The sequence below is a fragment of the Panthera uncia genome, assembly GCF_023721935.1.
Source record: "Panthera uncia isolate 11264 chromosome C1 unlocalized genomic scaffold, Puncia_PCG_1.0 HiC_scaffold_3, whole genome shotgun sequence".
In the NCBI taxonomy this organism is placed as follows: domain Eukaryota; kingdom Metazoa; phylum Chordata; class Mammalia; order Carnivora; family Felidae; genus Panthera; species Panthera uncia.
In genome coordinates this window covers 13,659,599-13,682,033 of record NW_026057584.1, presented here as the reverse complement: position 1 = coordinate 13,682,033, position 22,435 = coordinate 13,659,599, and the positions used below count along the sequence as shown (strand labels likewise).

The 22,435-nt window shown below is 39.8% G+C and overlaps 1 protein-coding gene across 5 annotated transcripts in view; it reads right to left on the bottom strand.

Annotated features, from left to right (window-relative positions):
* The window catches only part of DOCK10 (dedicator of cytokinesis 10), a 268,151-nt gene that overhangs the window by 74,667 nt on the left and 171,049 nt on the right, over nucleotides 1-22,435 (bottom strand). For all 5 annotated transcript variants that reach the window (XM_049615823.1, XM_049615821.1, XM_049615819.1 and 2 more), the window contains exons 12-19: nucleotides 17,867-18,088; nucleotides 17,540-17,662; nucleotides 16,269-16,351; nucleotides 11,249-11,371; nucleotides 8,224-8,303; nucleotides 5,975-6,162; nucleotides 5,407-5,472; nucleotides 3,166-3,258 (exon numbers count right to left, since the gene is read on the bottom strand). In XM_049615823.1, the coding sequence (XP_049471780.1) occupies nucleotides 3,166-3,258; nucleotides 5,407-5,472; nucleotides 5,975-6,162; nucleotides 8,224-8,303; nucleotides 11,249-11,371; nucleotides 16,269-16,351; nucleotides 17,540-17,662; nucleotides 17,867-18,088 (978 nt within the window). The remainder of the gene's footprint in view (nucleotides 1-3,165; nucleotides 3,259-5,406; nucleotides 5,473-5,974; nucleotides 6,163-8,223; nucleotides 8,304-11,248; nucleotides 11,372-16,268; nucleotides 16,352-17,539; nucleotides 17,663-17,866; nucleotides 18,089-22,435) is intronic.

The following is a 22,435-nucleotide window of genomic DNA, read 5'->3' as shown; positions in this document are numbered from 1 at the left end:
TCACATTGTTCAGGAAAGGATTTACTACACTGATTTTGAAAATGGTATCCCTCAAACAGCAGCATCAACATCATCTAGAAACCTGTTCTAACAAGTATCATGCAACTTCTCGGGCCCCGGTTCAGACACATGGAATCCAAATATCTGGGGTGGGTTACAGTGATCTGTGTTGTAACCGGCCTTCCAGGTGATTCTGATGAATGGTAAAATTTGAGAGCGTCAGAATTAGAATGGTTTACAAGCTTACACATTCTTTATATGCCCCTATGGTAACCTGGTAACAAAAGCCAATGTATGTTGAAGAGCATACAATAATTAGTTACATGCCAGGAAGAAATTTTCTTTCTTTTTTTTTTTTTAAGACAACATAAATGGCATATGGGAACGTAGTAGGTTCTCAAGAATTCCAATTAACTATTAATGTAAACATCCTTCACTCAAATACTGCAAATATTTACGTTATACTGAGAACAATGCCTTGAAAGAATTTCTATCAATTTTTGCAATTAATGCAACTTTAGGTTTGAGTCGGCACTGCACAGTTCACCAGGCTGTTCATTATATACGTGTTCTCCTGTGGAAAAGTTCATGGCTTTTACAAGAATTCCGGGAAGCACATGAGAGCAAGAGAGATTAAAAGCCAGTGTTAACGGTGAGAACATCCTTAAAAAAAATCTTATATGTCTACAGAGAATGCATCTTTCAGATGGATTTTTCCAAGGGGTCAGCCAATAAAATAAATATTCTGTAATGTGGTAATAGCCCTTTACCTTAAGTTTTTTTCACTTCTGTCTTGAATCTATAGGGAAAAATGTTTAAGTGCATTAAATGGATGTGGAGGAAGGAGATAAGGTGAAGGGAGGTCTGTGGTCTCACTGAGGTTCCTTAATTAGTTTAAAAATGACTGATGTGGACTAAGGTGTGGAAGGGAGAATAGCAGCTCCCCCCAAATATGTCCTCCCTGCTCTGATATCCAGAATCTGTAGACACACTAAACGGGATTTTCGAAAGGGATGAAATTAAGGATTTTAAAATGGAAAGGTTGGGTTGGAGTACCACGGGGGCCCAGTGTAATCACAAAGTCCTTATTGGAGGGAAGTTGGAATCAGAGATATGAGAAGGGAAGAAGAAGTCAGAGTGACGAAACATCTGCCGGAGAGTCACCAGCCAAGGCCTGCAGAAACTTCTAGAAGTTGCGAAAGGTGAGTCAAGGAGTCATCCCCAAAACCTGCAGAAGGATTGCAGGCCTGCTGACACCTTGATTTCAGCCCCGTGGGACCCATTTCAGGGTTACAACCTCCAGAACTGGAACATGGGTTATTCTATGCCACTAAATGTGGTGATTTACTATATAGCAGCAATAGGAAACTCGTAAAAAGATGTGATATTTTTAAACCCAGACACTGAATCAGCAGGTTGCATTACACCTTTGCTTTGCAGTCAGAAATTAAATTTAATCAAAGTTTGTTTATCTGAGTCTCTTTATAACACAAGCTGACCTGTGTGTAGTAATTTATCACTGGCCTGATTAGTTTTATCTATTTTTTAAAGTTTATTGATTTATTTTGAGAGAGAGAGACCACCCGTGGAGAAGGAGCAGTGAAAGAGGGAGAGAGAGAGAATCTCAAGCAGGCTCTGTGCTGTCAGCCCAGAGCCCAGCGTGGGGCTCAATTCCACAAACTGTGAGATCATGACCTGAGTCAAAATCAAGAGTCGGACGCTTAAGCAACTGAGCCACCCAGATACTCCTCACTTAGTGCTTTTACATGTCTTAGAGCAGAGTGGTGAAGCTTCAGGCCCCAGAGTCACATGCCCTGGTTTGAACTCTGATTATCACTTATTAGTGGTGTGCCCTTGGCCAAGTTACTTCTCTGAGCCCCAGGGTCCTTATCCACAAAGTAGGAAGGTGTGAAGGTTAATTTTATGTCAACTTGACTGGGATGCAGAATGCCCAGACAGCTGTTGGGACATCATGTCTGGGTGTGCCTGTGAGTGAGGGTGTTTCTGGAAGAGTGGAGCATTTGAATGGAGGACTGCAAAGCAGATGGCCCTCCCCAGTGCGGGTTTTCATCATCCAATCTGATGAAGGCCAAATAGAACACAATGGCAGAAGAAGGATGAATTCCCTCTCTGCCTGACTGCTTGAACTAGAACACTGATTTTCTCTGCCCTTGGTGCCCTTCGTCTCAGGCCATCAGACTTGGACTGGGATCTACATCAGAGGCTCTCTGGCTCTCAGGCCTTCGGACACTACCGCTGGCTCTGCAAGGTCTCAGCCTTGCAGACAGAACATCACGAGACTTCTCATCTCCAGAACAACGTGAGTCAATCCCGTATAATAAATCTACCCATCTGTACACATCGATCTCCCCCTACCCGCTCTGGTTCTCTGGAGGACGCTGTGGGGATTGGGACGATGCAAATATGGAGTATGGCATGAGGCCTGGCACATAATAAGAGAGAGAGGCTTAGGAGTTGGCCAGGGCAGGTCTTGTTCTATGCTACATTTAGAGCCGAGGGGATCCAAGATCACTTGGGTTCACATAGGTCAGCAGCGAGTGTTGGCTCACACTCTTTTTTTTTTTTTTTTTTTAAATTTTTTTTTCAACGTTTTTATTTATTTTTGGGACAGAGAGAGACAGAGCATGAACGGGGGAGAATCGGAAACAGGCTCCAGGCTCCAAGCCATCAGCCCAGAGCCTGACGCGGGGCTCGAACTCACGGACCGCGAGATCGTGACCTGGCTGAAGTCGGACGCTTAACCGACTGCGCCACCCAGGCGCCCCGACACACTCTTGTCTGTTCCTACGTTCTTTCCATTATGACCCGAAATGCAGCTATTGATTGGTAAAGCTATCGGACACAATCTTGATTACACTGACCAGTGAGATAAAAGAAAAAAATATTCTCACTCAAAAAGAACGATGCCATAAAAATGTCGCATTTTCGAAGGGCAATCCTACGCGGACATGTCTGAATTTGCAACATAACTCCCTGAACGACTGTCAGTGAATACAGTTTCTAAATCTCAGTGAAGCAAACCACCCTCAAGGCAGGCTCTCAGTCTGAGATGTGGTCCAGAGAGTGTTTATCTTCGTGAGTTTCCTGACCCACTCACCCATCCTGTGAAGAGCTGCTGGGGGCTGTGGAGGCCTTGGGCCTTACCTCGTCAGAGAAATCCGGATTCTGGGAATGGTGCAGAACTGCTGTGTGGGCAGCTGAGGTGAAGAGAGGCCCTCCAGGTTTTCCATAAATACACTGTTTAAAAAGTTATGAGGTGAATAATTATGAGTGTCTGAAATTAACCCCGAGCACACACACACAAATGTCACAACCCTTCAGTTACCAATCCTGGAACAAAGACGAATTTTGTGACACCTTGCCAGGCTTAGCTGACATCTAATTAACCTTGAACTTCTTTCACCTGCTGCCTTGTATTTATGATACCAGGGTGCTGCTGAAGAAAATGTGAAGGCTTTAATTCATCATGCAGCCACTGCATCAATGCTGAATACCTGAATCAGTGCATTACCTAACTTTTGATTACCCAGGAGATAAGAACTAATTTGTTCCATTCTGATTCCTGCAGGATGGCTTTTGGAAGGGGCCCACGGTACCCAGCTCTCGTTTAGAGTCCAAGGTAGTGAGTCCCCGGTGACCGTAGGTCTGGCTGGACCCCAGTCCTTGACATGCCAGCTCGCAACCAAGAATTCTGAGGTGGAAGGATAGGGCTGGTTCCAGTCTCCACCATATTGCATTACTATTCTCTCCCAGCCAGGGGATGTCATATGGCACTTCCTAGGCAGCTAGCTTAAAAGCTCCCTTCGCCCAACGATCAGGGTCCCTCTTCTGCAGCCTGCTGATCTCTGCGTGATCCTTTAGAACACAATGCAACAGGAGACCCACACACCTGCCATTGCTAGAATTTTCCCCTTCAACACTGCACTAGTAGGCCTGCTGTGCTTGCCATCTGGCCGTTGCCTTTGCTTGCTTGAAAATTCCATTTTGCTTAGTTTGTCTCTCCTGATGCTCACTAATGTTACTGCGGAACTTGGAACCTACAGATACCGATGGTGGCTCAAGACTATTTTAAAGAACTCTTTCTCCGCTACATTGATTCTTCTTCTTCTGAATAATGCTGCAAACCTCCTCGGTACTGAGAACATGATTGGTACCTGACAGAGTGCTGTAAGAGATTATCTCAGATAATTGCAGGGGTGAGTTAGGAATTCGCTTTGTCCCTCACTATTTCATTCCTCTGACTCCTAGAAGCTGGGAAGATCTGGCCACAGGCCCACTGAAAAGAATTATCCTCTCTTTTTATGGGTTACTCTTTGTTGTTTTTAGTCCCTTACAGAAAAACAGTCTACATCAAATGTGAACTTTGAAAAATGACATCCAGTCACAGTATGCAGTTTGTATAAACCGCGTGGTCTGATGGATCTTATTAAATCATGCGATCAACTGCATGGACCGACTTTCCAGAGCCATTTCCCAGCTCCTCGGTCGCTGGGCCACACATTCCTTCCCTGGACGTGGGCATCCCACAGGCCCGCTGCACCAGCCATCAAGCTCGTACAAAGCAGCCCTGCCACACAGGCCGCATGAGGGCCCGCTGGGATGTGGCATTTGAAGTCAAGGATGTGGAATTGAGGGGCGGGCTAATCTCTGAAGAGGGCAGTCTTCTAAACGGGAATCTTTGCGGGGCACCTGGGTGGCTCAGTCGGTTAAGCGGCCGACTTCAGCTCAGGTCATGATCTCGCGGTCCGTGAGTTCGAGCCCCTAGTTCTAGTCCGTGAGTTCTGTGCTGCCAGCTCAGAGCCTGGAGCCTGTTTCAGATTCTGTGTCTCCCTCTCTCTGACCCTCCCCTGTTCATGCTCTGTCTCAAAAATCAATAAATGTTAAAAATAAAAAATAAAAAAAAAATAAAGGGGAATCTTTGCATTTAGTCACACTAGAATGGTTTCCTTTTTCCCATATGGTGAGAAGCTAAGCAAGGCTACAAGTCCGGCCTTTCCAGTAGATGCAGTTAATGATGGCTATTAGATCAGGTACATTTTAGGAAATCTAAAACAGATGTATTGAATTGCTCCTCTTTCTTTTTTCTTTTCTTTAAAGGTTATTTATTTATTTTGAGAAGAGAGAGAGAGGGAGAGAGAGAGGGAGAGAGACAGAATCCCAAGCAGGCTCTGCAATACCAACGCAGAGCTGGACGCAGGGCTCAAACCAATGAACCTTGAGATCACGACCTGAGCCAAAGCCAGACGCTTAACCGACTGAGCCACCCAGGTGCCCCAAATTGCTGCTCTTTCAATCACATTCAGATAAAAAGCTCCTTGGTGGCAAAAAGAACCTGGGCACCTCCCCTCCCCCTGGATGCTGGGTCCCCGTGAAGACTTGGCTCACCTTCACGGGCTTGGCACCTTCTTCGTCAGAGTTTTTGAATTCAACACACACGGTTATGTTTCGAGCCTAAAATTACAGAGAGGGAAAATGGAAATTGTAATTTCCTGTTAAATAACACCAAAAAACAATCCAAACGTCTAAAATAAGTAGCTTCTAATTAAATCTGAAAAATGTATAATACCCGACACTTTCTTGTGACATTATCCACGGTGTTCAGAAATAGCAGAAGGATTTGGAGATATTATTTAAAAGGAAGAAAAAACTCATATCAAAAGGAGGCAGGTGTGCTATTTTCGGAGTATCTTAAGAAACTGAAAATAAAAGAAGTCTAGAACAAAATAATTTAGGGCTGATTTTAGAAAGGATTATTAATATGTTATAACACGGTGCGTCCTTAAGCACCTTTAAGGTGAAACTCATCACTGTCCCTTATGAAGCATTTTCTGCAAGTGGATTTTATTCCAAAATACTGACCTATGATAATTTGTACTTGAACTTTCAAAAAACCCTCTTAATATGGTCTCAATAGGGTGCAGAGAGAGCATAACATCTTGGAAGTATATTGTACCTTGTTGAAACATTTCTGGCTATCGTACTTGAGGTGCTTGGGGTAAATGTAAATTTGATTTTTGTATACTCTATAAGGACGACAATACTTTGTTGAGTCGTAAACAAATTCTTCCACCTCCACCGTGGGTTCTGGTTGAGCCGTCACATCGAAAGGCTTGACAGGGATAAAGGACGATGTTACACAGTCTTTAAAAATCAGAAAATAAGAGTTTGTCATTTAACTTGATTGTTTAAAGTGAACAATACTTAACATATTTTAAAATGAATCCAGTTGAAATAGAAACTCCATTTGTAAAGGAATTTTTATTTTATTTTTTAAAGTTTATTTATTTATTTTAAGCAAGAGACAGAGGGCAGGGGAGGGATAGAGAGGGAGAGAGACAGAATCCCAAGCAGGCTCCACACTGTCAGTATGGAGCCTGACGTGGGGCTTGAACCCATGAACTGTGAGACCGTGACCTGAACCTAAACCAAGAATCAGACGCTTAACCAACTGAGCCACCCAAGAGCCCCAAGTAAAGGACTTTATGTTAAGTTATGCTAGCATGAAAAATTTGTAGGAGGTAAAGGTGACAGATAAGCTATTTAATATTCAAACTGATGTCTCAAAATATTGGTAAATCTTTTGGATGGATTTATAACTATTTTCTTTGTGCACTAGGCTTCACATAGAAAGTAAATTTTAGTTAATGATTCTCCAAGCACGTTAACCTGCGATTATAAAGATTAACCCACCGGCATTTACTGTAACATAAAAATAATACACATATTGATATATGACCAAACAAAACTTTGTCCAATGGGTCTATCATGGGTAGTACTTAATGGATTGATAGTAAGTTTTCTCTATGGAGTGATTTCACAACACAAGCCTGAAGCCCCTCTGCATTATTTGATACAACTATTCTATTTTTCTCTCCAGTTTTTACAATCTTTAAAAATCTAGCCTTGTAGGAACAGCCTAAGGAAAATACAAAAAAAGAACAATTTAAATTTTATAAATCAAAACTTATGTCACTAAATAGTTTGGAGGCTGATGTTGTGGTTACTGGAAGACAGGAAGGCCTTCTACCTTTCCTTACCTCATCTGGAATTTTCCTGTGTTCAAGAAAGCAAAATGGTTAGCTAAATATGCTTGGGAATCAGATTACATTTTTTTCCCCAAAAACCAATTATGGTATTTTTATTATATGTTCAAGTTTCTCTAATGTCCTATAGTCATTTCAAACAGATTATTTTAGCTTTCTCTTTTGTTATTTTTCTCTTCTACAGGTAATAAAAGACACATCCCACAAATCAGGCAGAGGCAATGGCTTAGTTTATTCTCTGCTTTTCCACACCAATCAATATAAAAGTGATCTGCAGCCATGGCTTAGTTTAGAATGCTTATTTTATTTCAATATTAAAATGATTTGTGGAAAAATTATAAGAATGAAAAACCTCATAGTGTTAATGGGAATTCAATATCCTGCAGTAATAATCCTCTCTCTGTTTGTAGTTCATTTTAGGATGCCTTTATTCATTCTTTGCATCATTGAGAAAGTCACTAGAAGGCATAATCAGAAGTAGCAAAACTACACAAACCAGTCTCATGCCTTGAGAAATAAATTCTGAGACTCTTATTTATAAGTCTAATAAAAGCTCCTTCTAAAATTCAGATTTTCACTGACATAAATGGGACTTTTGACCATATTCTGAGGAAGATACATGCTCTCAGGGTAATAACAGAGTCTAAAAATATTCCAGTTCTAATCACCACATGGTCACTTGGGTGGCTACCCACGGTGTTCAGAGGACCCCTCTGGCAGCACAGTGTTGGGGGGCCAGCCCTGTATTTTGAGTCAGAGGAACTGAATAGAATATAAATTCTCCCATTATGGGTTATTGCTTTATCCATCTATCTGAACCTGCCATTCCTCATTTGCAGCCCTCCAGGGTTTTGAGGATTAAATGACATAATACCTTGCTGGATGCATGGTATTAAACCAGATAAATATTAGGTTACACTGAATATAGTTCCTCTCCTATCATACTTACAGTTTGTCTTAATGGAAAAAGAAGAAGCCCCGAATTTCTGTAGAATAACGAATTCCATTTATCCCAAACTTTGAGAAAACAAACTCCCAAACTATTATAATTAACCAACTATCCAACCAACCCACCAACCCACCAACCCACCAGCCAACCAACCAAAAGACCACTAACTATTCAGAACTCTACAAGCAAATCATGACATCATCATCATACTTGGATGCTCCAAAGGAATGTTGTCCACAGCAATATCCAGGCTTCCAGGGATGGTCTGCGTTTTGCTTATTCTGTCAGCCCTGTGAAAGCAGGGAACACGAACACATACACACACACACACACGCACACACACACACTGAATTATTCTAGTTGTCAAGAAAAAAGTCAACTGTAAATCTGAGCTTTGATAGGAGTAAACAGTAGAACCCTAAACACACTGGTGAAAGATTTCATTTAGCTGGTTTTATATTGAAAAACTAAAGTTTATGTAATCTTGCAAATGAAAATAGAAATCAGTGAGGGCTCAAATTACAGGTATTCTGAAGAATGTCTAGATTTATTCGCATCTATTTTGGATACCATGTACAGAAATGGCCACACAAGTATAAGAGTAAATAGATAGTTTTTGTTAACAAAAAGTACTAGTATTTTAATGGGTTTAAGCGATTTACTTTCATGAGGACTCTTTAGAAGTCTTTTTTTCTTAATTTTTTTTTTAATGTTTGTATTTATTTTTGAGACAGAGAGAGACAGAGCATGAGCAGGGAAGGGGCAGAGAGAGAGGGAGACACAGAATCTGAAGCAGGCTCCAGGCTCTGAGCTGTCAGCACAGAGCCCGATGTGGGGCTCGAACTCACAGACTGTGAGATCATGACCTGAGCTGAAGTCGGACATTTGACCGACTGAGCCACCCAGGCACCCCAAGACTCTTTAGAAGTCTTAAGGGCCAGGGTGGTCTTTGCTACAATTGTTAAGTGGACGGTCTGTTTTTTCCCTCTTCACCAACAATCAAGGAGGACAAAGAGCCTTTCTCTGCCCTTGGTTCTTCTGCCTTCTCCCTCTTTTGTACCCACCCCCCCCTTTGTAAATGTGTGCAGATACCCTCTCACCAAGTATCCCTGACCCCACATTCTCCCTCTCTACCAAAACCTTTTTGCCTATCCTCCTTCCTAATGAGATGAAAGTTGCTGATAACAGTTTCAAGTTAGGTCTTCTAGAAAACCTAATAGAATAATTATAGTGGTGGGTCAGAGCCAGCTCTTCCCAGCTTATGAGAGCTGCCTGTTAAGTCTTCAATTACTTTGCCTGCTAGTTGTTAAATACAGCCCTTATTAAAAGTGAAATTGTATCAAATTTCCATTAAACAAATTCTATGACACACCAAGGTAATGAGCAAAGTGATCAAAAATGATCACTTAGAAGTATTTTACTACATGGTGAGATATCCATGAATCTGTCTGGTGGAAATGTTATACGATGGTGCGCGCATCTCTTCCAAAACCCATGTTCGGTGAAGTCCCATCAGGAGCTTGAAATCAGCAATGCTACCATTTACACGACAGAAATTGGCCATCAGTACAAATCTGTTTTTCCCCCTTGAGGGTCAGACAGTCAGGGTTTACCAGCACACTGTTGACAATAAATACCACAAAGTGTGAGGGGTCTATGAAATAATTTAATGTTTTACCAGTAGGGCATTATGTATTCTAGATGCCCTATCACTGCCAGAGTGATAATTTTCTTTCCTATACGTGGACAATATGGGTTTTGCAAGAATATAATCTTCTGTGAATATCAGATTACCCCCAAATATTTTGTCCCTTTTGTTCTGCTCAGCATTGTAACTTTTCATACTTTCATACACTGGCAAAAAAGGTAAAGAGGTAAAACACTATTTGCTCCCACTTAGTGGCTTCAGTAGCCTTTGGAAAGACTATGGTAGGAGCTTTGACCGGGAAGTCTGATGAAGTCAAGAGCAGGGGGCATCTCCTCATGTAAGGAGTGGTCTTGTAGGATCACAAAGCAGTAGTTTCCCCCAAGATTTTACTTTTCACCTTTATTTTGCTTTCTAAAGTTTGTATTCTTTTTTTCAGAATAAAAAACGAGCATTGGGAAAACTTCCCTTCTAGTTAAATAGAAACATATTCTCTACTGAAGATACAGAAGGTATTAGTTATGTTTGTTTCATAGTAATGCATTATTTGTGCTTTGGATAAACAAAATTAATTGACAGGAGATCGTTGATTCTTAGATGGGAGAGGTAGAGAGTTAACATTTAGGGATGTTAGGGATTGGGTATCAGGGGACTAACAGTTTAAGGGAAGTTGCTCGTCATGAAAGATCTTATCATCGCCCGACGTTGAATGCATGGTGATATTTAAAAGATGTTGTGGGTTTTATTAAGTTTTTTCTTCTTTTAGCACTAACTTTCACTGTGTTTTCCAAAAGCATTGGAATGACAGAAATATTATGAATTACTATAGTCACAGCAATGAATTTCTCTGTGGAATTTCAAAACATAGTTCTAAAATTCCTTAACATCCTTCCTAATTAGAGGCGTCTGTGTCTCTGTTATTTTAATCTGGGCTCTGTGACAGCATGACAGTATATTAATGGCAGAAATGCTACTGCGAGAGTTTCGGGGCCCTGGTCTTAAGAAACTGGTAGTGATCCTTTTCTCTCCCTTGGGACACTTACTCTCAGAAGCCAGCTCTCTTTCCATGAGGAAGTGATAGTATCTCATGGAGAGGCTCCCAGGAAGAAGAGCCAAGGTCTCTAGTCTACAGCTCCCGCTGAGCTCCCAATCAATAGCCAAGTCAACTTGCCAGTCATTAAATGAGCCATCTGGAATGTGGATCCTCTGATTCCAGCTGAACTCTGCCAACTGATGCCATGTGCAGAAAAGACAAGCTCTCCTCCCTCAACCAGGCTCGAATTAGAGACTCATGGAAAATAAATGATATTATTCTTTTAAGCTACTAAGTTTTGGTGTGATCTGTTACAGAGAGATAATAGTTATTTGACATGGTTTTATGTTTCACACTCCTTCCATATGATTGTGGCAAATTTTCTTTTGTTAGGTCATTGAGGCATATGTGAAGTCATCTGTGAAGCTTCTACTTTCTGGGGGAGTTTGGCCATTTGAGAAATCAGGTTAACCAGGTATTGTTTATGCAGAGTTAATAAATCAATAGTAGCAATGTAGCTGATTCATGTTAATTTCAAGAGTATCCCAACACCCTACCTTCTGTAATCTGACACTAGTTTTAGGAGGTCCTCGGTTGAAATCTTGCTACTTTCTTGTCTATACAATGGTGAAAATCTTGAGTCTCTGTCCACATTTCCCTGGTTGTCCTTAAATACTGATCTGAAAGAAAAGGATATTTATTCAGATTGGTATGTGAATATTGTTTACCGGGTTGTGTCTTTAAGGTGACAAATGATTCAATTTCCCATCTGTAATGGAAGAAACTCCAGGAACTTATGAAATAAAAAAACAAAAAAACTCCTTAGACAAAAGTTTCATTTAAACACTGTATTTGTTGTCTTTAATTCCTTATTTTCAACTCAGTCTCCAGACAGACAGCAGCCCACCCATATTCCAACTACATCCATTTATGATTTAGTAACATATCAAAACTTTGGAGGATTGCGAGAGTGGAGAGGGACAGGTTAGTCCTTTTTTCATTACTTTCTGGGCAAGCTAGGGCTACTTTGATCTGGATGGTGCCGTCAGAATTTATGAGTAGTGAAAAAGGGGTAATAAGGTCGTACATGTGGGTCTAGGCGGCCAGACTCTTGAAACATTCTCCTGGAGATAAACATGCCCACGTCCTAAATTTTAAGACACAGACAAAGGTAAACTAAGGAACACTTGAGTCAGAATCTTGTATTACATAAAGAAAGCACCATGAACATGAGCCATTGATTGTCTATTTCACTGGAACTAGACAGAGTTAGTTAAAACACGTAAGTTGTTTTTGTCCAAATAGTATAGTAATGCCAGGCAATACAAGCTAGTATACATAACATGCTTAATGTTAGCTTTTCTCCTTCAAAATTAATTATACTCTGTGCCTATCAAAAAAAGTTAGAACCGTGTATAATTGATTTTCCAGTAATCTTAGAGAGCTGCTGAAGTTTTATTTCTTCTAGCTTAAGGAGCTTGACTAGACTATTTTATTACTCTTGAAATTAACCAAAGATTTCCAAATACCAAATAACCAAAATACACAGACTGACATGGCCGTTTAGATAGATATCTGATCATAGAGCTGTAGTGTCAAATAATACCGAAAATGGGCCAGAATCATATTTTTTAGACTCCTCCCACCTTTCTGCTCATTTTTCTCTGTTAAGTGGTAACTGAGGGGAAATTTTTCATTCTGGGGAAGCAGAATGAGAAAATATTTAATTCGAAGATTTTATTTAAATATCACACAGGGCTTCTGTTCGGGTGTGTGGCATGTTGAAACCAATATGATGTATTTTCAACACAGGAGGAGGTCAAACTGACCTTGAGTAGTGTTGTTGTTGTTGTTTGTAATTAACCAGTCATTACAAATGTATCACTAGACGTGAGCTGTAAAACTCGTTCCTGCTTTTATCCGCAGCTCTGTCCTGCAAACAGCTCACTTACACTGGACACGTTGTAAAGAGGGTGAAGAACGCAGGGCCAGGGAGAAGAGCTGCTCACAGCCCCCTACACGCTGTCCTTGCTTAATAAATATGCTAACTGGCAAGAGAACAGAGAACTGACTCATGCACACAGATGGTTTCGGGATGGCAGGATGCTGTGCCCAGTTCCAGCTGCCACAGTTGGGCAATGATCCGTATATGGTGAGGGTCTCAAAACCACGACGTTTGGGGGATGACTGAAAAAAATGTGGAGTTTAGCTGCAGGAAAAGAAGCCCAAGTGTCCCTGAGAGCCTCAATCACGAGCAGCATGAAGAGCTGTGACACAGAAAGAATGGGGCATATTTCTGTAGCTAATGTAAGACAAAACACAAAAGTAATTGTCATGCGGTTGAAAAATATATTTTTTTAAATGAGTTATTTAATCACTAGACCTATAGAAAGAAGGAAGGAACCATTGTGGGATGCACTTGAGTTTTGGTCATTGGGAGGATTCAGAGGTTGGACAACCGTTTGTTGGGGATGTTGTTAGACTGTGTGCCTTTTGTAAACACATAGATGGAAGAATGAAGTTTTTAATTGAGTTTTGTTCAATTTTAAAGAAATTCCAGGGTTGTGCGCCAATCCATTTAGAATATCGTGTAAGGTGGGTTAAAAGAAATCAGAGTTGGGGCACCTGGGTGGCTCAGTAGGTTGGGCGTCTGACTTTGGCTCGTGGGTTTGAGCCCTGTGTCAGGCTCTGCATTGACAGCTAGGAGCCTGGAGCTAGCTTCACATCCTCTGTCTCTCTCTCTCTCTCTCTACTCCTCCCCTATTTGTGCTCTCTCTCTCTACGGTCATAAGCTAAATTGTCAATTCTACCCTTTTTAGTGGCAGTTGATCTTAAGGGCCAAAGTGTTTTAGGGTACACTCAAAGCTACACTGTTAGGCAAACTGCAATCTAGAAAATATAGTAGGAAAAAAGGAGGCCAAACATCCAGCAGAATCAATAGAATATTGAAATATGTCAGCTAATGGCTTGAGTAACCACGAGCCCTCCTCTGATGCAGTTGCCATTTTATTTGAAGCAATTTCCACATTGTGAAGGGGACTAAAATCTTCTTTGGCTGGATCTGGTACTTATTTTTGTGATTAGTTATTCCAAGGGGTTTAACATGAAATCTTTCAAACTATGCTGCTAACCATTTTTTTTTTCTGAGATGTCAGAGATGTTTACGTGAATGTAAACCATGTATTTATGTGCACAAATTGGTGGTGCCTCCTGTTTCCTAACCTACAGCCAAACCACACATCAGGCATCAATGGAGCATGAGCTTGTGGTTTTGTTGACTTTCTTGTCCTAGACGTAATTACTTCGATAGTCAGGAATATTGTCAGCCTTCCTAGAAACCTCATCCGTCTTTCTTCCAGCATATTTTACTAGATAACTTCACTGTACAATTGTTACTTCTTCTCCTAACTGATCAATAAAGGGTAATGCTTTTCCTTCTCTACCCCACTATATTCTTCGCTGTGCCAAATTTACCAGAAAGGGGGACTTGTTGCAGAAAATATGATCTCCCCAGGTGACTTAATAATCATATAAGAATAGTGACTTCAGACAATGGTTATCTTTTACTGGGTACATATCTGTGCTTGTTAATCTCTGCAACAGTAGATTATGTATTATCATTCCTCTTTTGTACATTAAAAAAAAAGCTAGCGTAAAGATAGCCTATGAGTACTTGCCTAAGTTCACTTGGCTATTAAGTACAGTATAGATTTCAAAACCAGCTCTGGCTCTCAAATGACTGCTTCTAAAACCTCACAACAGTGCTCAGCCATTTAACAGAAAATGTGTTTGCCGTTGTAAGTTTGCTATACTGGAATATTTCTCTTTTGCCAAAAGATATCTATCTTATTATGCCCCAACAGGTTTTCTTGTGGGAATTGAGAATACTTATCAACATGAAAGAGTTTAACCAGCAAATTATGACTAGTTATCCTTTCTCTGGAAGCTTGGGAGAAATAAAAACAACGAAATTCAACATAAAGGTTCAGTATATTCGGATAATGTCTGTTCCAGGCATCATGTACTGGCATTAGCTGTCCCTGCAGGGCGAGAGGCACAGAGAGACAGAGTGATACGTGTGATCCACTTTATGCCAAGTGCTTTCGTAGCTGAGATTGCCTCCATTGCCCACGAGGCAGGTCTTGTCAGTTTCATCGTGTGGTTGGGACCCTGAGAACTGGGAGGAAACTGGAGTAAAGTTACCGTCCGTAAGTGGAATTGGACCATGTTTGTCCAACTCCTGGGTCTGGTCTCTTTCTCCCTCACTACAGGGCTGCGTTGGAGAGACTGTGCAAGTCTGTCCTGGTTTCCTGTTGCTCATATTTCCACCTTTCCCTCCCCTGCACCTACCTGCCCCCGACTTCAAGTAACAAGCTCACAATAATAACAAATATTGGTGGATTCACTCTGGTTATGCTCATCCCTGGGTACTGGGAGACCTACAAATGGCAAAAATTAACAGACGCTGTCTTCCTTCTGAAGTTACCACCATTGGGACAATGTTACCAATGTTCAAAGGAATACTTACTAGGCTGCCTTACTTCATGGCACGCTAATTAACTTATTTTTATTTCTTTATTTTTATTTTTAAAAATGTTTGAAATGTTTATTATTTATTTTTGAGAGAGAGAGAGAGAGAGAGAGAGCGTGAATGAGAAGGGGAAGGGCATAGAGAGGGAGAGAGAGAATCCCAAGCAGGCTTTGCACTCAGTACTCAGTACAGAGCCTGACATGGGGCTCAATCCCAAGACCTTGAGATTATGACCCGAGCCGACACCAAGAGTTGACTGCTTAACTGATTGAGCCACCCAGGCGCCCCAACCTTTTAAAGTTAATTTGGTTTATACATTGCTGACCTTTTTGTCCTCGTGTCTATGCCAGGCTTTTCCTCTTTTAAGAAATTCTTACACACATAAGGATGCAAAGAAATTGAGGAGGACAACTGTAATTGATCTTTAACCAGATCTGAAAAGCAATTCTTGTTCTTTATGCAGAGGTTCTATGTCCGGGAGGATGATTCCGTCCTTAGTGTTGACATAACTCAGCGTTTCCATCAGAAAGTGAGCCAGTACTGACAAATCTGGTTACGCTAATTAGTGCCAAAATCAAAGAGAGCTTAAATGATCAAGCTGATGGTTTCCTCTGGACATCCATACATAGGCCTATGCCCTACACATAGATGAAAATACGCAGCTGCATAATAAATCACAATGCTGCCATTTGAGTGTTATGCACACTGAACTCTCAGGCCTGATACAATGCCAAGCGTTTAATAAACCAAATATGCATAATAAACAGGTCATGACTTTGATCCCACCAAGAAGCCATAGCATATCTGGTCGTGCACACACTGTGCACATATCATAGCCCCAATCTATTATACTCTGTCTTGCTGAATTGTCTTGTAAAGCACATGTTTCCAGAGAGCCCCGAATATTTATGAAGATGACACCATTAATATTTTTCCAGGTTTTGGTATATCACACATAACAGGCAACAGAGAGGTGTTCAGACGGAAGTTTCCAACGCAGACTTGTAAACGTATGACTGTTCTGTTGGTTACAGATGTCAACCTACCTTACTGCCCAAGCAAACGGCATGTGGTACTTCCCCAACTTGCTGCAGAACTGCCTGTTGGATTTCAGTATCTTTTGTGCATACTAAGGGAAAAGTAAATAAAAATATTGTTTAGAACACCTCTTCCCAAACAGTCCAAGGAAAACACTAATAGATACTTGTCCACATTATCTTGTACTGAAACTCGGAAGGTCTGTCTGTCTGCCTTACTGGGCTGCCGATTCTGTCTTGTAAAGAACCAAATGATCTCCTCTGTGTTCAAACTACTGTATTATGTTTTTCTTTCTTTTCACTCTGGAAGTTTCAAATATAGAAAATACGCTTGTCTCGGAACAGCGACTTTTTCTTCCCTTTTATCAGACTGGAAAGGTCTTACAACATCGAATGGAAAGCGTTTTCAAATTTACACCCACAGACCATCTTATACCCTTATTCGTTATGGCAGAGGTTGGCAAATGTATTCTGCAGAGGATCACAGTAAGTATATTGGGCTTTGTGGACCACGTGGTCTTTGTCGTGGCTTCTCTGTCTCTGTAGCAGGAAAGCGGCCATTAGGCAATCCGTAAATGATGGAGTGTGACTGTGTAAATAAAACTTTATTGACAGAAACAGGTGGCAGGTGGATCTGGCCTGCACATTGTAGTTTGCCAAACCCCGAATCTCATGAATATGTTAAACACTGCCCTAAATTGTTACACATGCTCAAATTCCATTCTTATGCGGTCTTTCCCCAATACATTTCCCTTGCATGAAAACTACAGACTTTTAATATTTATTTCCTACCAACTAGTAACATTCGATTATTAAAGAAAATGTGGTTGGAGAAAAAAGAAAAAATTTTCTGTTGTCCTATCATTTGAAGAACTCCCAGCACATCCTTTACTCTGTTGTCACTTCAGTGTTAGAATAATTTGACCTACAGTTATCTGTCTTACTTTTTCACTTAGTTCATCATCAGTAATCTGTATTCACTTGCTTTTAGTCAGATTAATCCTCACTTTTCATTATTGTTAACATTTTGATCCTTGGAGTGAAAATTTTATACACATTTAAGTTGATTTCTACTAAGAGATGATCAGGAGTCAGAAGCTGCTTGGTCGAAACACACAAACCAAGAATCTATACTTTAAAATTTGCCCGATGGACATTCGTTTCAGTAACCAGCGACTATTTTGAGACTCACATTTACCAAGCTTGATAATTCATTAAGGCAGTGTGATTTTATATCCTGAAAGCAGCCTGAATTATTTATGGAAAAGATTATGCATTACCTTGTTGGAGTCCGGATTTTTAATATAAGGTTCAGCACCACTTGCAATGTTCCCCATCAGTACTTTTTCGATTTTGGCCACCAAAACAATGTCAGAATGTGGATTGCTTACAGAAAATATAGCCTATGTACGAAGAAAACAACTAATAAGCATCTAGGGATGCATACCGAAGACATTCACAAAATTTCAATTTTTTTTTTTTTTTTTTTTTTTTTTTTAAAGGGACAGCTTTTAGGGAATTTTTAGTTGGGAAACCAACTGTATTCTTTCGGTAAGAATGATGAAACGAGCAGTTTCAGGGTTATCACAAGTAAACAAAAGTGCAACCTGCTTTGGAAATTTTAGCCATTCCTCTGGAAATCCCTTGACTTGAGGTTCTTCTGATTGTCTTGGGGAAACAGTGTCAATGTTTCCATTTTCCAAAGCCACGGAAGCCCCTGAGAGCATCTGTCTGACAGCAGTGTGATTTAGATCCACATGAAAATCCGCAGAAATCTTCCTGCAGTCTCTGAGGTCATAAAGTGCCACACTCACAAAAAAAGGCTCAATCTGCAGGAAAAAGAAAGAAGTGATGGTTATGATATAAAATCGTCATACATGCAATTGCCTCTTTAGTACATTATTTAATAAAACAGTAGATAAGAGAAATTACTATTTATATATGGTATAATATTGTTCTTTAAAATATACAATATATATTAAGTGGTAAGTGATTAGCAGTTTTGGAGATATATTCTGAGATTATCCCAATGTCCTGATACTCATCAAACCTAACTCACCTAATTCTCCATTGGTAACTCCCACTGGAATCAACTACCACTAAGATGGCTACCAATGGTGATTTTCTAGTTCCATCATTCTTTCTATATTTACTAGCTGGTATTCTGTAATGATGAAACTTTCTATCTCTCTTCCTTCCTCCCTCCCTCCCTCCCTCCCTTCTTTCTTTCTTTCTTTCTTTCTTTCTTTCTTTCTTTCTTTCTTTCTTTCTCTTTCTTCATACCTCCAAGTATAGACTCATGGATTACTACTATTTTATTCAATAGATTTCAATCTCTTACTATCATTATTTACATTGATGCTCAAATTGTTTCAGATTTGGCTAGAGGTAGCTCCTGTGACTTTTTGGTAGATTCCATAATTTTGGGGGCACTTCTTCACTCAACAAGATGTTCTAGGCTCATCGGATACTTTCAATGCCCCAGTCATTTCTCCATACAGCTCTAGTACCTTTCTGTGAGGGTGACATTTAGAAACCAGGATCTCGGTGCTCATTATGCTCATTGTTACTGGGACGCATACACATATGCACACACACATACACATACACATATCCATACACATAACATTCACATCTACAAGGATTTCTTTAACTCTATCTGTACATGAATATTTTATGAAATATTATGAAAAACTCATGAGTTCATGTTGATACTTCTATTTCAAATTCAAATCAAGAAGGGTTATTTCAAGCCTTTTCCCTATTCATATTTCATGTAACTATTTCCTCCAATAGTGAAAAATTGGCTCTTGTTATCATTGGTCTATTTACTTATTTGTTCAATCAATTTACTTACTGTTCAGAGTAACCAGTCTGCCAACCACAGCCACCTTCTCGAATTGTCTCCTTTGTACCACCCTGCACAGTACCCCAGATCCTGACAAAGCCAAGCACATTCCATTTCTGTGCCTCCACATAGCTTTCTGCCTCCCATTATGAGGACTTCTTGGCTGGTTACCCAATTCCAAGCCTCTGAGTAGCTGCCTCTGTACCTCTCACCACCATGCTAAGAAGGAAAGGGAAAATGTGAAATAAAGAGAAAATGGGAAGGTAATGAAAGATGGGAAAGAAAGGGAAAGTTTCTTGGTTGAGTTTTAAAAAAGCAAAAAGTAGGTAAAGCGGTGGTTAGAAGGGGCTTCTAGGTAGATTAAGTGACATGTGCAAAGACATAAACACAGGAAAGAACATAAAGGCATGAAAGAATGCATTTGTGGGAGACGCATTTGAGGAACATTAAGGAGGTACACCCAAAGAACTTAGAAATCCATTGGGTGTTCTCGTTGGTCAGAGAGAGGTGCTCACAGGGGTATGCATAAAAGAAAATTCCCAGGTTTGGAGATGTAAGAAACTAAGTGGACGGCAATATCATTCACTAATATATAAGATAAAGATACAAAGATGAGTTCTGGATGGTACATAGAGTTGTCTATAGGACATTCCAATCACAGTTGGATATATGAGTTTTGAGCCTGGCCAAAGAAACTGGGCTGGGGATGTGGACCCGGGAGAGTTTTGTATGTGGTTCTTGTTTAAGCCATGAGATAAAGAGAAGAGAATCAGAATGTTATCCTGAACAATATCAGCATGCAAAAGATAGAGGTGGAGTAGGGAAAACAGGCTGTAAGGCGACTGGGGGGTGGAGAGAGATTAAAAAAAAAAAAAATATATATATATGTTAAATGCTGCCAGAGTATCGTAGGATCTGAAGAAGAACGATTCCAGAAAGATGAAATTTTCAACAGAAAACTGTTAAATGCAACAGTTATTAAATAAAACAGGGACTGAAATAAATAAATACATGTATATGTACATAGTTACATGTATACACATAGAAATAATTATGGCCATGCAAATAGATATAATTACATGTCATTAACTACAGATTTCTCAGAATGGAATATGCTCCCCAAAACATTTTTACTTTTGTTTATGTCACTGAATTTTGAATTGATGCCCCTCATATATCAGTGTTCTGTGGGCAAGCAGGATATACACAAAACCACATGATATTGAATGTTTAATAGGTTATCTCATGTACTTTGAAACACAGTAATATGGCTAGCTTATAATGGGGTTATTATTTTATTCCTTAATACTAGCCATATTTGCCAGCTGCCTTACTGTTAGAAACAGAGCTACACATATAAAATGAAATTCAATAAAATATTAAAAAAAAAGACGAAAAGTAAAAGTTTCCCATTTTACCAACTGAATTTAATTTAGAAAAACTTTTGGTTTGTGGTAGTGGTGGTCTGCAAGAGTAGAAAATGCAAAAATTACATGAAAGTAACTCAGGCAGGAACTCAAAACACATTGAAGGTCAAAGGAAAAAAAATCCTATTATTTGCCATGAATTGGTGCATTTTGATTTTCACTTCTGCTTGGTGAATGGAAATAAATTACCTACTTTGATAATCCATCAGAAATTAAAGCTCACGTGGTGATTCATTTATTTCTTCCAATCCACTTTTTCAACTTAAATGTCAAATCTTACTTTTTGAATCATTGGCTTTTCAATAAAGATTCGTTTAATCAAGCACTTGAAAGCCTACCAAATTAAGTCACAGGCTTCTTATGTTTAGAATTCTGTATTTTCTTAAATAAAAATCAAGAACATTATAATTTTAAAGTAGCTCTGCTGTGAAGCAGGCTTCTTTGTTCACATTTTAGGAATCAATTGCTATTTTCAAAGATATATTTTATACTAGAATACCGTCAACTTGAATTTGGTTCCCAACGGACTGACTAAAAAATTACATGCTGTCAAATATTGTTTCCTCACCATGGAAAAGTTTTCAAAAGAAGCTTTTTAGAAGCTCATTCACTAAATACAGGAGTTGGATCTTTGGCAACTTGAAGAAATATTTCGATTCACTTAAAAAAAAATGCTCTCTGAGTTAAAAACAATGAGTTTAAAAATAGCTACATGAACAAAAGAGTGTCACTCAATAATATACGAAGATTTTTAAAAACAATGCCGTTACATAAAAAATTGCTGTCAAGTTTAGGTGAGGCTGTTTTCTTAGTTTTTATTTTATTGTTTATAAGCACAATAAAATTGTTTTTTACAAAATCATTTTCTATTTTTTTTAACACTTGTATCAATTTTAAAGTAAATTAAGTACAATACGGACATCCAAAGCACTCCAAATAAACTTGTCTCTCAGGCTTTACAGATATAAAAGGGCATACTGATGCTGGGTTCTGAACTTGGGCGTGTTCTCGTGCTTGGCAAGACTGGCCCAAATACAAACATTAAGCTTCTGAATATGAGTTTTAGTACAAAGAAAGGAATCCATGTGGAAGGAGTCATATGCCGGGCACTGGAAAGAAAAGCCCATTATCTTCAAGTTTCAGTTTCCAAATTGGATATTTTAATCACACTTAAGGATATGCATGGTCAAAAAAACCACATTTATTTTTATTTCATAAGATGGCTAAATGCCATTATGATTTGGGTTACATTTTCCTGATATTTCCAAGTGGTTTCAAGAAGCAGCTTCTAGGGCTTTTGATTTGTTTTCTTTTGTTTTTTAAATTTTAATCCTGAATGAAAGTACATTGATTGTTCCTCCTGACCATTTCACTCCATGGAAATTTCTCGTTCCACAGTCCCAGTTATCCTCCATGTTGGCATATCTACTGGGCTCCTCTCTGGCCTCCTGTTACTCAGCGCCTCAGCACCATGCCACACAGCTGACCTGTTCCCTCTTGGCTTCATAGCCCAATCTTTTTTGGTTTAGCTCTACTTCAATGGCCATTCCTTCTTAGTCTCCTTTGGTCATTTCTCTATTCTTTCTTTCTTTCTTTCTTTCTTTCTTTCTTTCTTTCTTTGAGAGAGAGAGAGAGAGAAAGTGCATGAGTGGGGGAGAGGGGCAGAGAGAGAGAGAGAGAGAGAGAGAGAGAATCCTGGGGCTTGATCCTATGACCCTGGGATCATGACCTGAGCCCAAATCAAGAGTTGGTCACTCAGCTGACTGAACCACCCAGGAATCCCTCTATTCATCTTTTAAAGGTTTGGTTCCTGGCCCCTTTTCTATTCACACAGAAATTCCTAAATGTGACCCTCTGGGTCACTGTACGGACCAGACTTCCAAGTTTATACCCAGTTCGTG